General features: G+C 46.8%; 2 protein-coding genes across 5 annotated transcripts in view; one reads left to right on the forward strand and one right to left on the reverse strand.

The window, feature by feature from the left end:
• Positions 1 to 1,747, reverse strand: part of WWP2 (WW domain containing E3 ubiquitin protein ligase 2) — a 119,167-nt gene extending 117,420 nt beyond the window's left edge. For 2 of the 3 annotated variants that reach the window (XM_036346081.1, XM_036346080.1), the window contains exon 1: positions 1,634 to 1,747. The gene's annotated coding sequence lies outside the window, so the exon portion shown is untranslated. The remainder of the gene's footprint in view (positions 1 to 1,633) is intronic. The other variant, XM_036346082.1, reaches the window with a different exon arrangement.
• Positions 1,748 to 4,816: 3,069 nt separating this feature from the next.
• On the forward strand, positions 4,817 to 15,261 carry NOB1 (NIN1 (RPN12) binding protein 1 homolog). Of its 2 annotated transcripts, none has more exons than XM_036346083.1 (9): positions 4,817 to 4,970; positions 5,054 to 5,186; positions 7,650 to 7,780; positions 9,999 to 10,070; positions 10,281 to 10,409; positions 10,509 to 10,700; positions 11,388 to 11,485; positions 12,699 to 12,843; positions 14,531 to 15,261. In XM_036346083.1, the coding sequence occupies exons 1-9, from the start codon at positions 4,908 to 4,910 to the stop codon at positions 14,798 to 14,800; spliced, it is 1,233 nt and encodes a 410-aa protein (XP_036201976.1). In that variant the 5' UTR covers positions 4,817 to 4,907; the 3' UTR covers positions 14,801 to 15,261. The 2 variants fall into 2 exon arrangements, with proteins under 2 accessions (XP_036201976.1, XP_036201977.1); XM_036346084.1 differs by lacking the exon at positions 14,531 to 15,261 and adding an exon at positions 14,076 to 14,524.
• The last annotated feature ends 644 nt before the right edge of the window (positions 15,262 to 15,905 follow it).

Here is a 15,905-nt window from a genome sequence, read left to right on the forward strand (position 1 = left end):
ATGCTGATATTGGCCCTTTGTAAACGGGAAAGTAGTCATCAAGTAAGAGACTGAGAAGCCCAGCCAAGCCTTTTCCCCAGGCCTGTCGTATTCACTGTGGACCAATAACACAAACTGGCATATCGGACGAGAGAAGAGCTAGGACTTGGGTTCAAATCCCTTGTCCTACACTTGTTGCTTTGTGACCTTCAGAAATTGTATTCACTAAACACTTACCAAGTGCCACAACGTGCCATACACTAGGCTAGTAGCCAAACAAACCAACTAAGACATGACTGCCCTTGAAGGATTAGCAGTCCAGCAGGTCAACAAGAGCAATCAACTGTTGAAAAATCAAGTCATCTCTCTTAGTTCTGCTTGTTCATTGTGGAATGAGAATAATACCTTCCGAACATAACTCACTGGACTGCTACAAAAATCATCTGTAAACGTTTATCAAATACTCCAAAAACTTGAACTCATAATACGTTAGCGAAGTACTTTTCTTCCCCCCTACTTGTAACATTTGGGTTCAGAACGATGCCGGCTCCTGTGACTGTCCAGCCTGAGCGTTCGCTCCAGTTATACCACATCCATGAAATTCATTCCACTGCTGCAAAGCTTAGTCAACACAAAGAAAAAAAAAGGAAAAAAGGACGAACAGCTTTTCACAAGGCATTTAATCTCAAAAATCATGATCCTAAAACCATGGTTCTAAGGAGCACAACACAGACCTCGCAGTCACCCTACCTAATCACTGTGTCAAGATAAGCAGTCACATGGTCAGGGAAGCTGAATAATTTAAACAGAAGAGGAAAAGTCATGACGCCGGGTAAGGAGACACTGTCCAAGGTTTCAGCAGTCGCGATGGTGCTGAGGTCAGGCGGAGCTAGGTGGCCCTCCACAGTTTACGCTAAAAGCCATCGTACGGCCAGAGCAAAAGTGCCCACACACTCTTTTTTTTTTTTTTCCTTTTTTCCCCAGCTTAGAAATTGATGGGATCTGGGGGAAAAATCTCAAAGAAAGATGATCTGCAGGGCTAGGTTCCCAGGAAGTGGAAACCCTCCCTACCCAAGCAGGGCTAAGTGGGTGTGACGAAAGCAAGAGAAGATCCTGTGGTCCCTCCTGAAGTTTAAAAACTGAATGGGACCGAAATCAAAGTCTCGGGTAACTATCACTTCCGAAGGAGGGAGAAGGGAGAGGCTCCCAGCTGGGGTTCAGGCAGCATCTTCTGCATCTCCCCTTCTTTCCCTCCGCGGCAGACGCCCACTCTCGGGCGCCCCCTTCCCGTTCAGTCCCCAGTCGCCCCTTCCCCCGGTCCCGACCCCTGCACAGAGGCCAACCTCTCCATCCCTGGCGCCTAAGCGCCATGCCCCTTCCAGAAGGACTGGCTGCCCGCAGCCGCACCCCCGGCTGCCTCGGCGCCCCCCTCGGAGCAGCCCCCGCGCGCAGCCCGCGGCGCGCCCACCCCTCCAGGGCGGGAGCCGGGACACCCCTCCTCGGAGGCCGGAACCGCCGCGCCAGGCCCCTCCCACAGGAAGCCACCGCCCCCCGGCGCCCGGACCGCACCGCCCCCCTGTCCCCCGCGAGCCGCCGCCACCCCAGGCCTGCCCCGCACCCCGGACGGCGCACCCCCAGCGCCCGCGCACGCTACCTGCCGCGCGGCTACAGAAGCGGCGCCCAGCTCCTCTCTCACTTCCGCCTTCCAGCGCCCGCACTCGGGCCGGGTCACGTGGCCGCGCGCGGTCACCTGACCCGGAAGAGGCTGGCCGGGCCGCAGGTGTGGGACCACCGAGGCCGGGCCTGGGATCCTCTGCCCGGGAGGAGGCATTCTTATCCTCTGCGCGTTTATTTTTTATGTATTTATTTATTTTTTTCTCTGCGCGTCTAAAAGTCGAAGCTTTTCCCACTCGCCGGAGTGCTCGCTCCCCAGCGATCAGACGAGGACTCACTAATGCCGGTCGCTTACTCCTCCCACCAACCCCGGGGTTGGATCTATCGTCAGCCCCACGTTACAGGTGAGAGGTAGCTATTTAATCAAGTCATCAATAGTTGTAGTCCTGGCCGGTGTGGGCCACTTGGCTGGAACACTGCCCAGTACGCTGAAAGGTAGCGGGTTCCATTCCCCATCCTGTTAAGCACGGGGTCTCATAGCGACTGCATCTTCCGGTTGTTCTGGAAAGTAACTCGGGTTTTCACTGGCACGCCAGCAATGCCTTCTCTCTCGGAAGACCTCAGTGAGTTATACATTGTCCAACATGTATTTGAAAGTGTTGTTCATGCAAACTGCTTTAAAGGGACCAGATTTTCCTAATAATGTTTGAGATTTCTTCACTTTAAAAAAAACAACAACACAAATAAAACAGGAGCTCCACAAGAGTGAAGTGTTTCCATAAACCGATGAACAAAAATAGATCCAGAGACAAATGGCAGGGGAGGTAGGGGGGTTAGAGAGCAACCAAAGGACTTGTGTGGCGGGGACTGGTTTGGCTCAGTGGATAGAGCGTCGGCCTGGGGACTGAAGGGTCCCGCGTTCGGTTCCGGTCAGGGGCATGTGCCTGGGTTGCGGGCATATCCCCAGTGGGAGATGTGCAGGAGGCGGCTGATCGATGTTTCTCTCTCATCGATGTTTCTGGCTCTCTGTCTCTCTCTCTTCCTCTCTGTAAAAAATCAATAAAATATATTTTTTTAAAAAAAAAGGACTTGTGTGCATGCATATTAGCATAATTAATGGACACAGACACTGGGGCGGTGGGGGCCTGCCTGGGTTGGGAATGGCGGGAGGGGGGTGTCAATGGGGGGATGCGGGAAAGAGACATATGTAAAACTTTAGACAATAAAAATTTTAAAAATTAAAAAAAATGTTTCGGGGCTCACTTCACCTCTGAGAGACCCTGTCCCCAGCTACCCAGTCCCCCTGTGCTACACCAGGCATCACCCTTCTTTCCCTGAACACCCTGCATGGATTTTCTTCATTTTTAAAAAATTTATTTATTGATTTTTAAAGAGCGATACATCGATTTGTTGTTCCATGTATTCGTGCATTCATTGGTTGTTTCTTGTATGTGCCCTGACCAGAGATGGAACCCACAACCTTAGTATATTGGGAGGACACTCTTAACCAACTGAGCTACCAACAAAAATATTTTTAAAAAAGAAATAAAAACTAAAAAAAAAACACGTGATGAACTGGAAAATTAGAAAAAGCCTTCAATTGGAAAATTTAAGCAGGGTAGGTAGGGCAGGAGCCAGTAAATAGCTCTGGAAGTTGAAGAGGTTAAGTGGTAAGAGCAGTTGAGATATGTGTCTGGAGAAGGAAAAAGGATGTGGGTAATGGCTACAGGCACTGAAGGATTTTTGGAAGTGGATGCATAAGTTATAATTGAGGGGTAAGATTGGAGGGAAGACTTGACAAAGAAGGCATGGGGATAACCCAACATCGCTGAAGACTGGTGACCGAAAACTCGATTAACGTTCAGCCAAAATTCACCAGCATGAATTTGTCATAGGCCAGACCTCGAAATGATGAAATCTCAGGTTTGAAAGGGAATTCAGAAATCATCCCGGACCTCTCAGTTCGATTCAGCAATGAGTGATTTGCTAGTATATAGTGCACCTTGCTTAGGGAAGTGGGGCAAGGATATTAAAGTAAATAAGACATAGACCCCTGGCTCCAAGTTATTCAAAATGAGATGGGGATGCTTACGCATCCGTCACTATAGTGGCACGGCGATGTTCAACAGGCGTGCCGTAATTTGTAAAACATGCAATACCTGACGGTTTAGTCATGGGCACTGACCTCTTTTCCCTTCGATTGTCAAATCAAAAAATGACAACAGCCAGCACAGCATTAGCCATCTGGTGTGAATGAGTCAAAATTATACCTATTTTTTGTTGTTATCAGATCAGCAAAACATGTATTTTTTGGGTGCGCTGCAGAATTTTAGCAATTAGTTTGTGCCATGAGATGAGAAAGGTTGAAAATCACTGCTGTAGCGTCATGATTGAGAAAGTGGCTCGGAGTCGGTTTGCCTGAGTGTTACAACCATTTACTAGCCATGATAGCTGTATTGAATTGTCTCGAGTAGCTATCCCTTGACTGTAAAATAATACCTACCTTATGGACTTGTGATCATTAAAGTAGGTATTGACTTTTTAACACTGACAACACACACTGGCTTTACATGTTCTTATCCAGCAAAGCTCTCATTCAGAATTGAAGGTCAGATAGCGAGCTTCACTGATAAGAAAAAGCTAAAGAAGTTCATCACCACCAAACCAGTATTATATGAAATGCTGAAAGGTATTCTTTAAGAAGAGGAAGAAGAAGAAAAAAGGTAAAGATACAAATTATGAACAACAATTACATATCTATCAACAAGTGAATCTAAAAATCAAGTGAATAAAAAATCTGATGAACAGAATAAACTGGTGAATATAATAGAACCAGGGGCATAGAAAGGGAGTGGACTGACAATTCTTGCAGGGGGGTGGGGGGGGAGACTGAACAAAAATCGTGCACCTATGGATGAGGACAGTGGGGGGGGGGGGGGATAAGGGCAGAGGGTGTGGTGGGAACTGGGTGCAGGAGAGCTATGGGAGGAAAAAAGAGGAACAACTGTAATAATCTGAACAATAAAGATTTAATTTAAAAAAAATAAAAATAAAATAAAAGTTAAAAAAATAAAGCGCTAAGGCCTGGATGCTGAAACCTATTTCCTCAGGTATCTCCCCCTCACACCCCCAGGGTTCGGCTCCGCCCCCAGCCCCTGGCCGGCGCAGTGCGCATGCGCACAAGTAGCCGGAGCCGATTGGTGCCGGAGTGGCCGCCAGGGGGCGCCGCTCAGTTGCGGCCGTTCCTCCCGCCTCCCGAGGCCGGAGTGGGACGCAGGGGCGGGCGCAGGCGCGCTCGGGGTCGCCTAGCCAAGATGGCGCCGGTGGAGCACGTTGTGGCGGACGCCGGGGCATTCCTGCGGGACGCGGCTCTGCAGGTACGGGGAGCTCGGGTGGCGGGGAGCAGGGTGTGGGCCGGCGGCCCGCGCGGGGGCGATGAGCTGGGCCGGTCTCCGTGCAGGACATTGGGAAGAACATCTACACCATCCGGGACGTGGTCACCGAGATTCGGGACAAGGCCACGCGCCGGCGACTCGCCGTCCTGCCCTACGAGCTGCGTTTCAAAGAGCCCTTCCCGGAATACGTGCGGCTGGGTGAGTGCCTCTGCCCCGGCGGCCCATGGCGGAGCCGGGTCCGGGGTGCGGATGGGGCCGGCTCGGGTGCGAGTTGGGGTGGGGCCCCTTGATCAGCAGCTGGTTTAGGAACCTCAGGTTCTCGGGAGGCGGTGGGAGGAAAAGCTTCCCGATCTGCGTCCGCGGGGTCTTGCCAGTGACTGGCTCTGCCCTGGGTGTGACACCCGGACCGTCTCGGCCTCGATCGCCTCGTGTGTAAAATGGGAGCAATAACAGCGCCCGCCTCCGCGGCTGCTGGGAGCGTTAAGTGAGCTCTGCCGCTCAGCATAGTGGCTAGTGCCTGGCAACCATTCGGTGAGTTTGTTTGGATTAAAAATAAAAGAGCCTGGATTTCTTACTCTTGCCCATGTCTTTTTTTTTTAATATATTTTATTGATTTTTTTAAAGAGAGGAAGGGAGAGGGATAGAGAGTTAGAAACATCGATGAGAGAGAAACATCGATCAGCTGCCTCCTGCACACCCCCCACTGGGGATGTGCCCGCAACCAAGGTACATGCCCTTGGCCGGAATCGAACCTGGCACCCTTCATTCCGCAGGCCGACACTCTATCCACCGAGCCAAACCGGCCAGGGCTCTTGCCCATGTCTTTTCGGTAGATCAGAGTGGTCATTGTTTTGGAAATGGAGGCCAGGCTCAACTCAGAAAAACAAGGGGTGGCCTTTGGCTTTCCATTAGTCCTGAAAGAAAACGAAACAGTTACACTTGGCTTGGGCGTCAGCATTGATCTCTCCTTAGGGATCAAGGTGACCGTGCCCAGGAAAAGTCCCGAAACAATTATACAAGACGAGTGTGGATGGGAGCGTTGGAAGGGGTCGACCTCAGCAAACGTACCTGAATCAGATCGAGGACGTTTTTAGCAAAGGCCAGCTTAGGAGGACCCTAATTAAGTGAATAACAATGTACCTACCTAGATAGTTTAAGTTTAAAAAATTTGGCTCTCAAAAGAAATTTCAATCGTTGTACTGTTGATATTGGGCTCTGTTTTTTTTTTTTTTTTTAATATATTTTATTGATTTTTTACAGAGAGGAAGGGAGAGAGATAGAGAGTTAGAAACATCGATGAGAGAGAAACATCGATCAGCTGCCTCCTGCACATTTCCCACTGGGGAAGTGCCCGCAACCCAGGTACATGCCCTTGACCGGAATCGAACCTGGGACCTTTCAGTCCGCAGGCCGACGCTCTATCCACTGAGCCAAACCGGTTTCGGCTGGGCTCTGTTGACTATTGAGTTTGTCGACCACTGTCCTAGGTGACTGGAAGTGTTTGTGGGGTTTAGGGGCTGATAATGAAAATGTTTGCTACACTGTTCGTTTGTGACTCTTCTGTAGCTTTTCCCACCAACTTACTGTGAAAGCTTTAAGGGGGAGTTACTGCATCTTTCAGAACAAATACTAATAGCATGTAGTAGGATTTGGTTGAAGGATGACATGCAAAGCTTTTAACACAGTGCCTCGTGTGAGATACTACTAGTAAACGCCCAGTGCAATTGCTGCTGTTAATTGGTATCCGCTTTTAGGAAATGTAAGCAGTATAGTTACTGTCCCATGTGGCGGTGTAGCACAAGACCCCTTTCTGTTAATATGTCAGAAAATGTTATTGTGTATGTTTATTGTTGATGTCTCAGGAGAGTAACAATAACAGCAGCTGGCATTTACAATGTGGTAAACATGGGGGGGGGTGTTATTTTAATACATAAAAACTGTCCAATATGTATTACAAAGCAACCAATAATTTTTTTTTTCCGTCATAGACTACAACAGATATTGGCCGGATTAACTTTCCATCCCACTTTGGAATCTGGTCATCCATTCTATTAATCTCAATTGTTAAACATCAAAGAATTTTAGAACTGGGAGAGAAGAGACCTTCTATTCTGACATAATACCAAAAACTCATCATTTGCAAATATCATGCTAACTTTGAGTGCCTTCCTATTAACTTTGTCCTCCCGTTCCTCATCTGTACTCAATAAGGATATCACAGTAACCCTAACTGGCATGAATCTTGGTGGTAGAGAATATAGATGTCAGCTATGATTAGAAAAAAGATGAGGAAATGGATGGTAGTCTTAAGAGGTTTTTCTTTAGCCGAAACCGGTTTGGCTCAGTGGATAGAGCGTCGGCCTGCGGACTGAAAGGTCCCAGGTTCGATTCCGGTCAAGGGCATGTACCTGGGTTGCGGGCATATCCCCAGTGGGAGATGTGCAGAAGGCAGCTGATCGGTGTTTCTCTCTCATCGATGTTTCTAACTCTCTATCTCTCTCCCTTTCTCTCTGTAAAAAATCAATAAAATATATTTAAAAAAAAAAAAAAGAGGTTTTTCTTTACATATTGATCCTAAGTTCTTTTCAGACTTTCATTATCTTTATCTGCGGTCATATGACTTTTTGCCTCTAAATGAAGTTGAGACTCTTTTGTTTACAGTGACTGAGTTTTCAAAGAAAACTGGAGACTATCCCAGCCTCTCTGCCACAGACATCCAAGTGCTGGCACTTACCTACCAGCTGGAGGCAGAATTTGTTGGGGTGTCACACTTAAAACAAGAACCAGAAAAGGTAAATCGGGAGGACTGTTGGTTTTTTGGGTTTTTGTTTTTTTTTCTTGACTTTTTTATTATGGGGTGTATCAGATACACAAAAGTAGAGGGAATGGACCCCGGGTCCCCACCGTTCTGCTTCCACGGTTATCAACTTACGATCTGTTTTCCTCTCTACTGGCCCAGCCCTTTTGAACTTAGACATCATATTTCACTGATAGGTGTGTCTCTTAAAAAATAACCACAAAACCATCCTTATTATATACCTATAACATTCTAATAATAACTCCCTAGTCTTATCAAAATAACCAGTTAGCATTCACATTTCCCAATTTTATAAAAATGTAAAAATAGCTTATTTGTTTGGATCGAGTTCCAAATAAGGGTCAAACATTGCAGTTAGCAAATGTGTGTAAGTCTTTTGATTTGTAGGTTCTTGGGAAGATTGGTTAAATTTGAAAAATGCAGAAAGTGTGAAAATAAGCGACATTCTCACTTTTTTTTAAACTAGAAATTTTTCAGAAACAAGAACACTAGGTGCTTGTGTGTTGTTGTTTTTTTTTGTTTGTTTTGTTTTGTTTTGTTTTGTTTTGATTTAAACCCTGACACCAGAATTCTGGGTTCCTGTTGTGCTTTTGGGGACTTGGCCGCCTTGCCCAGGTTGAAGAGACTAATCCAGGGGTGGGCAAACTTTTTGACTGGAGGGCCACAATGGGTTCTTAAACTGGACCGGAGGGCCGGAACAAAAGCATGGATGGAGTGTTTGTGTGAACTAATATAAATTCAAAGTAAACATCATTACATAAAAGGGTACGGTCTTTTTTTTTTTTTTAGTTCATTTCAAACGGGCCGGATCCGGCCCACGGGCCGTAGTTTGCCCACAGCTGGACTAATCTACCTGTGCGTGGGCCCTATTGGCTCTTTCAAGGTCAGAGAAGTTGGGGAGCCAGATAATTAACCTTATAATAATTCATTTCAAATAGTGCTGACAAAGAATTGCTTGCTCTCCTCTGCCTTAAGTCATCAAAACCACAGTGGGCTCGCGTTCCTATACCTGCCAGAACTGTCTTCAGCTTGTTTTCCTGTAGGTTTAGAGTCCTTCACTCCAGAAAGTCTAAAAAAAGTGATGCCTAAACTACAGACTTCTGCATGTCACTGGAATGTTTTTTGGGTGTCTTTTTGGGGGGTGGGGGTGAAGGTGGGGGAGAGGTTTGAATGGAATAGTTGTACTGACTCTGTGACATACCTGGGTTTCTGTTTGGCATCCACCTATTCCTAAATCTTAGAAATTGCCTTTTCCTACAGCCTTTTGGGCAGGACTTACGTATTTTGTATCAGAAGCTTTAAAACAGCCTATCTTTTCACTAAGAGCAGTTCACTCTTAGGCATTTATCCTAAGGATGTAACCAAAGATAACCTTTGAGTTGCCCGGCCGCGGTGGCTCAGTGATTGAGCGCCAACCTGTGAACCAGGAGGTCACGGTTCGGTTCCCGGTCAGGGCATATGCCCAAGTTGCGGGCTCAATCCCCAATCGGGCAGAAGGCAGCTGATCAGTGATCCTCTCACATCATTGACATATAAAAAGATATATACAAACAAACAAGCAACGCTATTTTTGAGTTTATGGATGGTGGTGTTCGCTACAGCTTTATGGATAAGGACAAAAAAAGAAACGTCCCAAAGCGGTCATTTGGTGGTGGAATCGCGGAGTAATTACTCAGTCATGTGCCGCATAATGACATCTCAGTCAGCGCCGAACCACACGGACGGCGTGTATACCATATGGCCTCGGTGTGGAACAGGCTACACCACCGGGTTCATGTAGGTGCGTCCGTGATGTTAGCACAATGAGGAAACTGCCTAATGACGCATCTTCCAGAATGTGTCCTTGTCTTTAAACGGCACGTGACTGTATGTATTTATATTTTCCGGTTTTGTTTTTTTTTTAATTTTATTGATTTGAGAGAGAAACATAGATTTGTTGTTCCACTTATTTATTCATTCATTGGTTGATTCTTGTATGTACTCTGACTGGGATCAAACTCACAACCTTGGGGCACTGGGATGATGCTCTAACCAACTGAGCTACCTGGCCAGGCCTCCAGTTTTTTTAAACACTGAATATCTTTTACTTCAGTAACCGAGGGAAAATACTGTTTTCTCTTTTAATTACTCTTCCATATTGAATTTTCAAACTGTATTTCTTTGCTTAGAGCTGTCACTTTTTTCTTTTTAAGGCTAAAGTGAGCTCATCGATTCAGCACCCTGAAACTCCTCTACACATTTCTGGTTTCCATCTGCCCTCAAAGGTAATTCCTTAGACAAGTCATGCTCATCATGCCCTTTCTGCCACGAGTCACATCTCCACAATTTTAACTGTTTACACTGAACCAAATTTACCTAGACTAATATTATAGTTTGTCCCACCCTGTCTGGTCTGACTTGTATGTCATATATATCATATCATACGTAGCCCTCTCAATGTTCAGGTCTTAAAATTGTTATTATTTTAACCTTAGCCTAGACCCCCACGAGAAGCAGTGGAACATGAACACCCAGCCAGTGAGCCTGAGGACCTGGAATTCAGTTCCTTCATGTTCTGGAGGAACCCTTTGCCTAATATTGATCGTGATCTGCAGGAGCTGTTGGTAAGGCCCTGATGACTACCTTTTCCTGGTGACAGACAGCACACTAGCTTCTCCTTTTGCTCCTGTGGCTGGAGGTTCATGAATTCTGTTATGTTTCAGATCGACGAAGGCGAGGATGTTCCAAGTGAGGAGGAAGAGAATGGGTTTGAAGAAAGGAAAGATGAAGGTAGTGACGACGATGGGGGGTGGATAACCCCCAGCAACATCAAGCAGATCCAGCGGGATTTTGAACAGTGCGCCGTCCCGAAGGACGTGCGGGTCGGCTGCGTGACCACAGACTTCGCCATGCAGGTGGGTGGAGGGCATCAGTTAGCGCTGGGCTTAGTGTCATACCTGTCCCTCCGAGGGCTGGGGGTCTGTACAGGGTTATTGTTTTAATGGTTCTAGAAACTTTGCCTGTGTTCTTCGGTAATTTTTAGTTTGCTTGGAGGCTAGAGAATCATAACATGACAGAATGTCGATGTGAGAGCAAAACATCAATTGGCTGCCTCCTGCCAATTACTGGGGATCGAGCCCGAAAACCAGGCATGTATCCTGACCGGGAATCGAACTGGCAACCGTTCGGTGCATGGGACGATACCCAACCACTAAGCCACACAAGCCAGGGCTAAGCCATTAAACTTTAATGTTTTCATAATCTGTTGGTGCTTTTCTTTTACACAATGTTCTTTGCTCAGTTAAGTACTCCGGGAAAGCATAGAGGGTTTCCAGGTCAGAAATGAGTATATTTGCTCTGACAAAATAAATGTCTCTGTTAGGAGACATTGCTGAGCACAGATCCCAGCTCTTGAGGTAACTCTGGGTCCTTGCCCTACTTTACTTATCTTGAGAGCCACCCTAAGCTTGCTTTTCCTTAGCAGAAGTCCTTTAGGAGCCCAACCAAGGTTTGTGAAGTTCCTTCAACTGTCATTATACAGACGTTAAGAGAAAATTGAGTTGTGCTCTGAGTTCAGTGCTGCTTTAACTTGTTGGTTGCAGAATGTTCTGCTTCAAATGGGGCTGCACGTGCTGGCGGTGAACGGCATGCTGATCCGGGAGGCCCGGAGCTACATCTTGCGCTGCCACGGCTGTTTCAGGTAAGTAGCTGATCATCGAACCCCGTGCCCTCTGCTGAACACTCTCCGCTCTTCCTGTCCCTTCTACAAACTTCCTGAAGGAGAGCCTTGCCTTGCGTACCTCATTCATATGTATACCTCATCCCACCAGGCAATGAAACCCCTGGGACAGACTGCCAGTGGCCGCCCACCTGAGAAATCGAGGGAGGCGTTTTTAGTCCTTACTGTAGTGGCATAGGATTTAGGGCAGGGGTCCTCAAACTTTTTAAACAGGGGGCCAGTTCACTGTCCCTCAGACCATTGGAGGGCCGGACTATAGTTTAAAAAAAAACTATGAACAAATTCCTATGCACACTGCACATATCTTATTTTGAAGTAAAAAAACAAAATGGGAACAAATACAATATTTGTATTTGCATGTGGCCCGCGGGCCGTAGTTTGAGGACCCCTGGTTTAGGGTGTGGGTTCTGGAGCAAAGAGCCCTCCTTACTTGGTGATAAGTACTGAAATACTTGCTGATGAAATGATGCCAGAGATTTTCTTTGAAATACATAAGTGGGAGGTCCATCGTTGGGGCTTTCGTGGATAGAAAAGAGGCAAGGCCTTGAGGTCTGTCCTCAACACCCACACCTATTCCACCATAGCAGCCTATATGGGGTGTCCTCTATGATTCGTTAATACATTATTGGCACCTCCAGAACCACCTCCTGGCTTAATGCCCAGGCCCACATGTGGGGACACAGTATTTCGAGCTGTAATAATCCGCCCCTGAGAAAGCACGGTGATGTTAAGAGCACTGAACCTGGAGCCGGTCTCCCTGGCTTTTTACCTGCCCTGTGAGCTGTGTCATCTTGAAAGCCACCTTACCTTACCCCCTGTGTAAATTGAAGACAGTAGCAACCTCATAGGATTGGTTTAATATGAAGCTTGTAGACGAATGCCTGACAGAGCTCAGCAAGGATTTGTTATTAAGGCGGCAACATGCTCACTTTTCAGTGTGTCATTTCCCTTCGCCTCAGAAACGCAGCTGCCGTTTGGTTGTCGTCAGCATGAGGCCGGAAGGCCTTGGTCTGTGACGTGTACAGTGTTTGGGGGTCTGAACAGAGAGATTGTTTAGACTCCCCATTTCTTATCGTTCCCTCCTCCTCTTGAGTCCTGTGACTCATCTTGTGCTCTGGGGACAAGGTTGGCTGCCTGTGGCTCCAGTCCGAAGCATCTGCTTTTATGTCTCCAGGACAACCTCCGACATGAGCCGAGTGTTCTGTTCACACTGTGGAAACAAGACCCTGAAGAAAGTCTCTGTGACTGTCAGCGACGACGGGACCCTGCGGATGCACTTTTCCCGCAACCCCAAGGTGCTGAACCCGCGAGGCCTCCGGGTGAGTGGCGTGTCTCTCAGCCTCCAGCGGCAGGGCCTAGGGCTGGGAAAGCGAGGCCTCTTAGCACCGGCATCGAAACGAACGGAGGACAGAAAATCCTCGTGGTTCCTGCAGGATAGCTACTGAGAGCCTGTCATCAGTGCCGATGGGGGTGAGGTTTCTGAGGAGCTGGCAGTTTAATGAGAAATAGCCAGTAATTCCAGGCAGTCACAAGGGCCAAGTGCGTGTGGGGCCACAAGAGGGCGGTCATTCACAGGGTGGCGGGTGGATTTGTGCACGTGGTTGGGGTGGGCAGGATTTCCAGAAGCTCCGTGGACCAGAGGGGAAGAGGTGTCTGCATGCGCAGCACAGAAGAGAGGCCCAGCTGAGTGCACAGCCATGTGTTTGTTCTAAGGCATCGAGAGAGAAGGGCTGAGAGACAAAGGACCACGAGAGTGTAGCCAGCCTGGCACTGAGTTCTCCAAGTGGCCACTGCCTCTAATGCGCGAGCAGAAATATTTTTTTACTTTGTATTTCGAGATCATTTTAGATGTATAGAAAAGTTGCAAAAATAATACAAATAGCCGAAACCGGTTTGGCTCAGTGGATAGAGCGTCGGCCTGCGGACTGAAGGGTCCCAGGTTCGATTCCGGTCGGGGGCATGTACCTGGGTTGCGGGCACATCCCCAGTGGGAGATGTGCAGGAGGCAGCTGATCGATGTTTCTCTCTCATCGATGTTTCTGGCTTTCTATCTCTCTCCCTTCCTCTCTGTGAAAAATCAATAAAATATATTAAAAAAATAATAATAATAATACAAATAGTGCCCACCCACCCTTCACTGAGATTTCACAAAGATTTTAATCTTTGAGGCCATATTCCAACTTTGCCACAAATTTCCTGTAACGTTATCATTAGTGATAAGCAACTTACGGAAAGATACTCTAATGCCGTGTAATACTGTTTCTCATCCAACTTCAACTCGTGGTTAAAGGTACATGAATCAGTTTTCACAGTGATGGTTGCCAAGTGGTGATTTTCTCATTCTGTCATTCTTTCTACATGAGCTGGCATTCTGCTGTAAAGAGGAATTTCTCCTCTTAATGTATTCATTTATGTGAGTGTGGTCTGTGGACTTTTAGTCTTCAGGCTGTGATCCATCACCATCATATTTACTTAGATGTTCACACTGTTTATAGAGGCTCTTCAGCCTGGCTTCTGTGTCCCAATTATTTGAACATTTTCCACTTTCCAGCATAGCAAGATGTTCCGACTCTTATAGTGCCCCTGCCCTGGAATCGGCCATTTCTCTGAGCAGCTCTGGGTCATCTTTATGAAGAATGGCTTTTCTTAGAAGCAAATATCTTGGCACTTGTGTGCTCATTGTCCTAGGGTGGCATCTCTGTCCAGGTGGGCAGAGATGGTGAATATATACATGTGTGTATGAATACACATGTACTAAAAATTGAATTTATAACTTCAGTTTCAACTGAACACTACAGAGTTCATTCTAGCCCCTCTCATCTGTGAGTTGAGGGGAGGATCAAGTGGGAAGATGCATGTCATGTGCTTAGCGTGTAGCAGGCGGTGGATGAGACTACATTGATGTCATCTGCCTGCATCCAGAGCTGTCATGTAAGCTGACGTTAACAGGCTCTGACTTGTATGAAAATGGATCACCGTCCTTCTAATGGCCTTTCTTATTTGCAGTATTCACTTCCCGCTCCCAAAGGGGGCAAATATGCCGTCAACCCTCATCTGACTGAGGACCAGCGCTTCCCTCAGCTGCGACTCTCCCGCAAGGCCCGGCAGAAAACGGATGTGTTTGCCCCTGACTATGAGGCTGGGGTATCTCCCTTTGCAGAGAACGACATCTCCAGCCGCTCAGCTACCCTGCAGGTCCGAGACAACACTTTGGGGGCCGGGAGGAGACGGTTAAATCCCAATGCTTCCAGAAAGAAGTTTGTGAAGAAAAGGTGAAGTGCAAGTTCCGCAGGCAAGCTGGACAGCTGCTGCCGCTGCCAAGTTCTGGGATCTCATTTCCACTTGCATCTGGATGGAAAGAACAGGCCCGGCTCCTGCCTGCTTCTCATGACTCCTCATGTGGAGGGTGGGCTGGGTCTGCGGTTGGACTGGGCCATGCCTGGGCCCGAGAGCACCCAGAGCTGGTGTTCCTGCCATGTGGAGGGGGTTTGCTGAAAACAGAACCGTGCCCTGGATCGAACCTTCGACCTCCAAAGAAGGGAACTTCCAAGTGATAATATTTTTCTAATAAATGTGGTTGTAAACTTCTGTGCGTTTTCATTAAATAAGCCAAATTTTTCTCCTTAAGTAATTTGAAGGCTAACACTTGAGGTATACACCAAGAGCAAGCATTTAGATTTATCTTTTTGGGGAAGAAATATACTAAATTTGTTAAAATAAAACTAAGTGTTACCATTTCTCTCTCTTTTTTGTTTTACTTTAAAGCATTTCGGTCATTCAGGAAAGCTGAGTGTTGTGAACTCCCATAGAGCCTTTCACCGAGACTTCCCCATCTTTAGCATTTCTTCTCATTTGCTCTTTATCTTTCTATGCACACAGTACAAAGTGTCTCCTAGGAAAGGGCGTTCTTTTATGTAACCAAAGTACAATGATCAAGTTTCAGAAATTTGACACATTATTATTACCTAATGTGTAACAGTTCACATTTTACTATATTGTCCCCAGTACTGTCCTGGCTTTTCCCTTCAATTCTAAAGTTTCTCAGCCTTGTCTTTGGTGAAATGCACGTTTTTAAACAATACAAGACGGTTTTAAATGCCCCTCCCTCAGGGTTTGGCAGATTGTTTCCTCAGTGGGCTCAGGTTTTCACTGTGGGCAGGAATGCCACCTGAGTGATAATTAGGTCCTCAGTGCATTGCACTGAGTGATGTTAACTCTGACTACTTGGTAAAATGAACCTGCTGAGTCCCAAGATTTCTTTTTAGTTCTTATATTGATAGTATATACACACAGTGCTATCTTCAAAAGTTCCTTAAATTCAGTTTTTTCCTTTACGGTAATCTTACCCATTTGGTATATAGTTAACTTGTTAATTTTTTTG

This window comes from Myotis myotis, unplaced genomic scaffold (genome assembly GCF_014108235.1).
Source record: "Myotis myotis isolate mMyoMyo1 unplaced genomic scaffold, mMyoMyo1.p scaffold_m19_p_19, whole genome shotgun sequence".
Classification (NCBI taxonomy): Eukaryota; Metazoa; Chordata; class Mammalia; order Chiroptera; family Vespertilionidae; genus Myotis; species Myotis myotis.

Coding starts and splice junctions, on each gene's coding strand:
- NOB1 (XM_036346083.1), top strand. CDS start 4,908: ATGGCGCCGGTGGAGCACGTTGTGGCGGACGCCGGGGCATTCCTGCGG. Junction 5,187..7,649: donor CCCGGAATACGTGCGGCTGG/GTGAGTGCCTCT, acceptor TTTTGTTTACAG/TGACTGAGTTTTCAAAGAAA. Junction 7,781..9,998: donor TAAAACAAGAACCAGAAAAG/GTAAATCGGGAG, acceptor TTTCTTTTTAAG/GCTAAAGTGAGCTCATCGAT.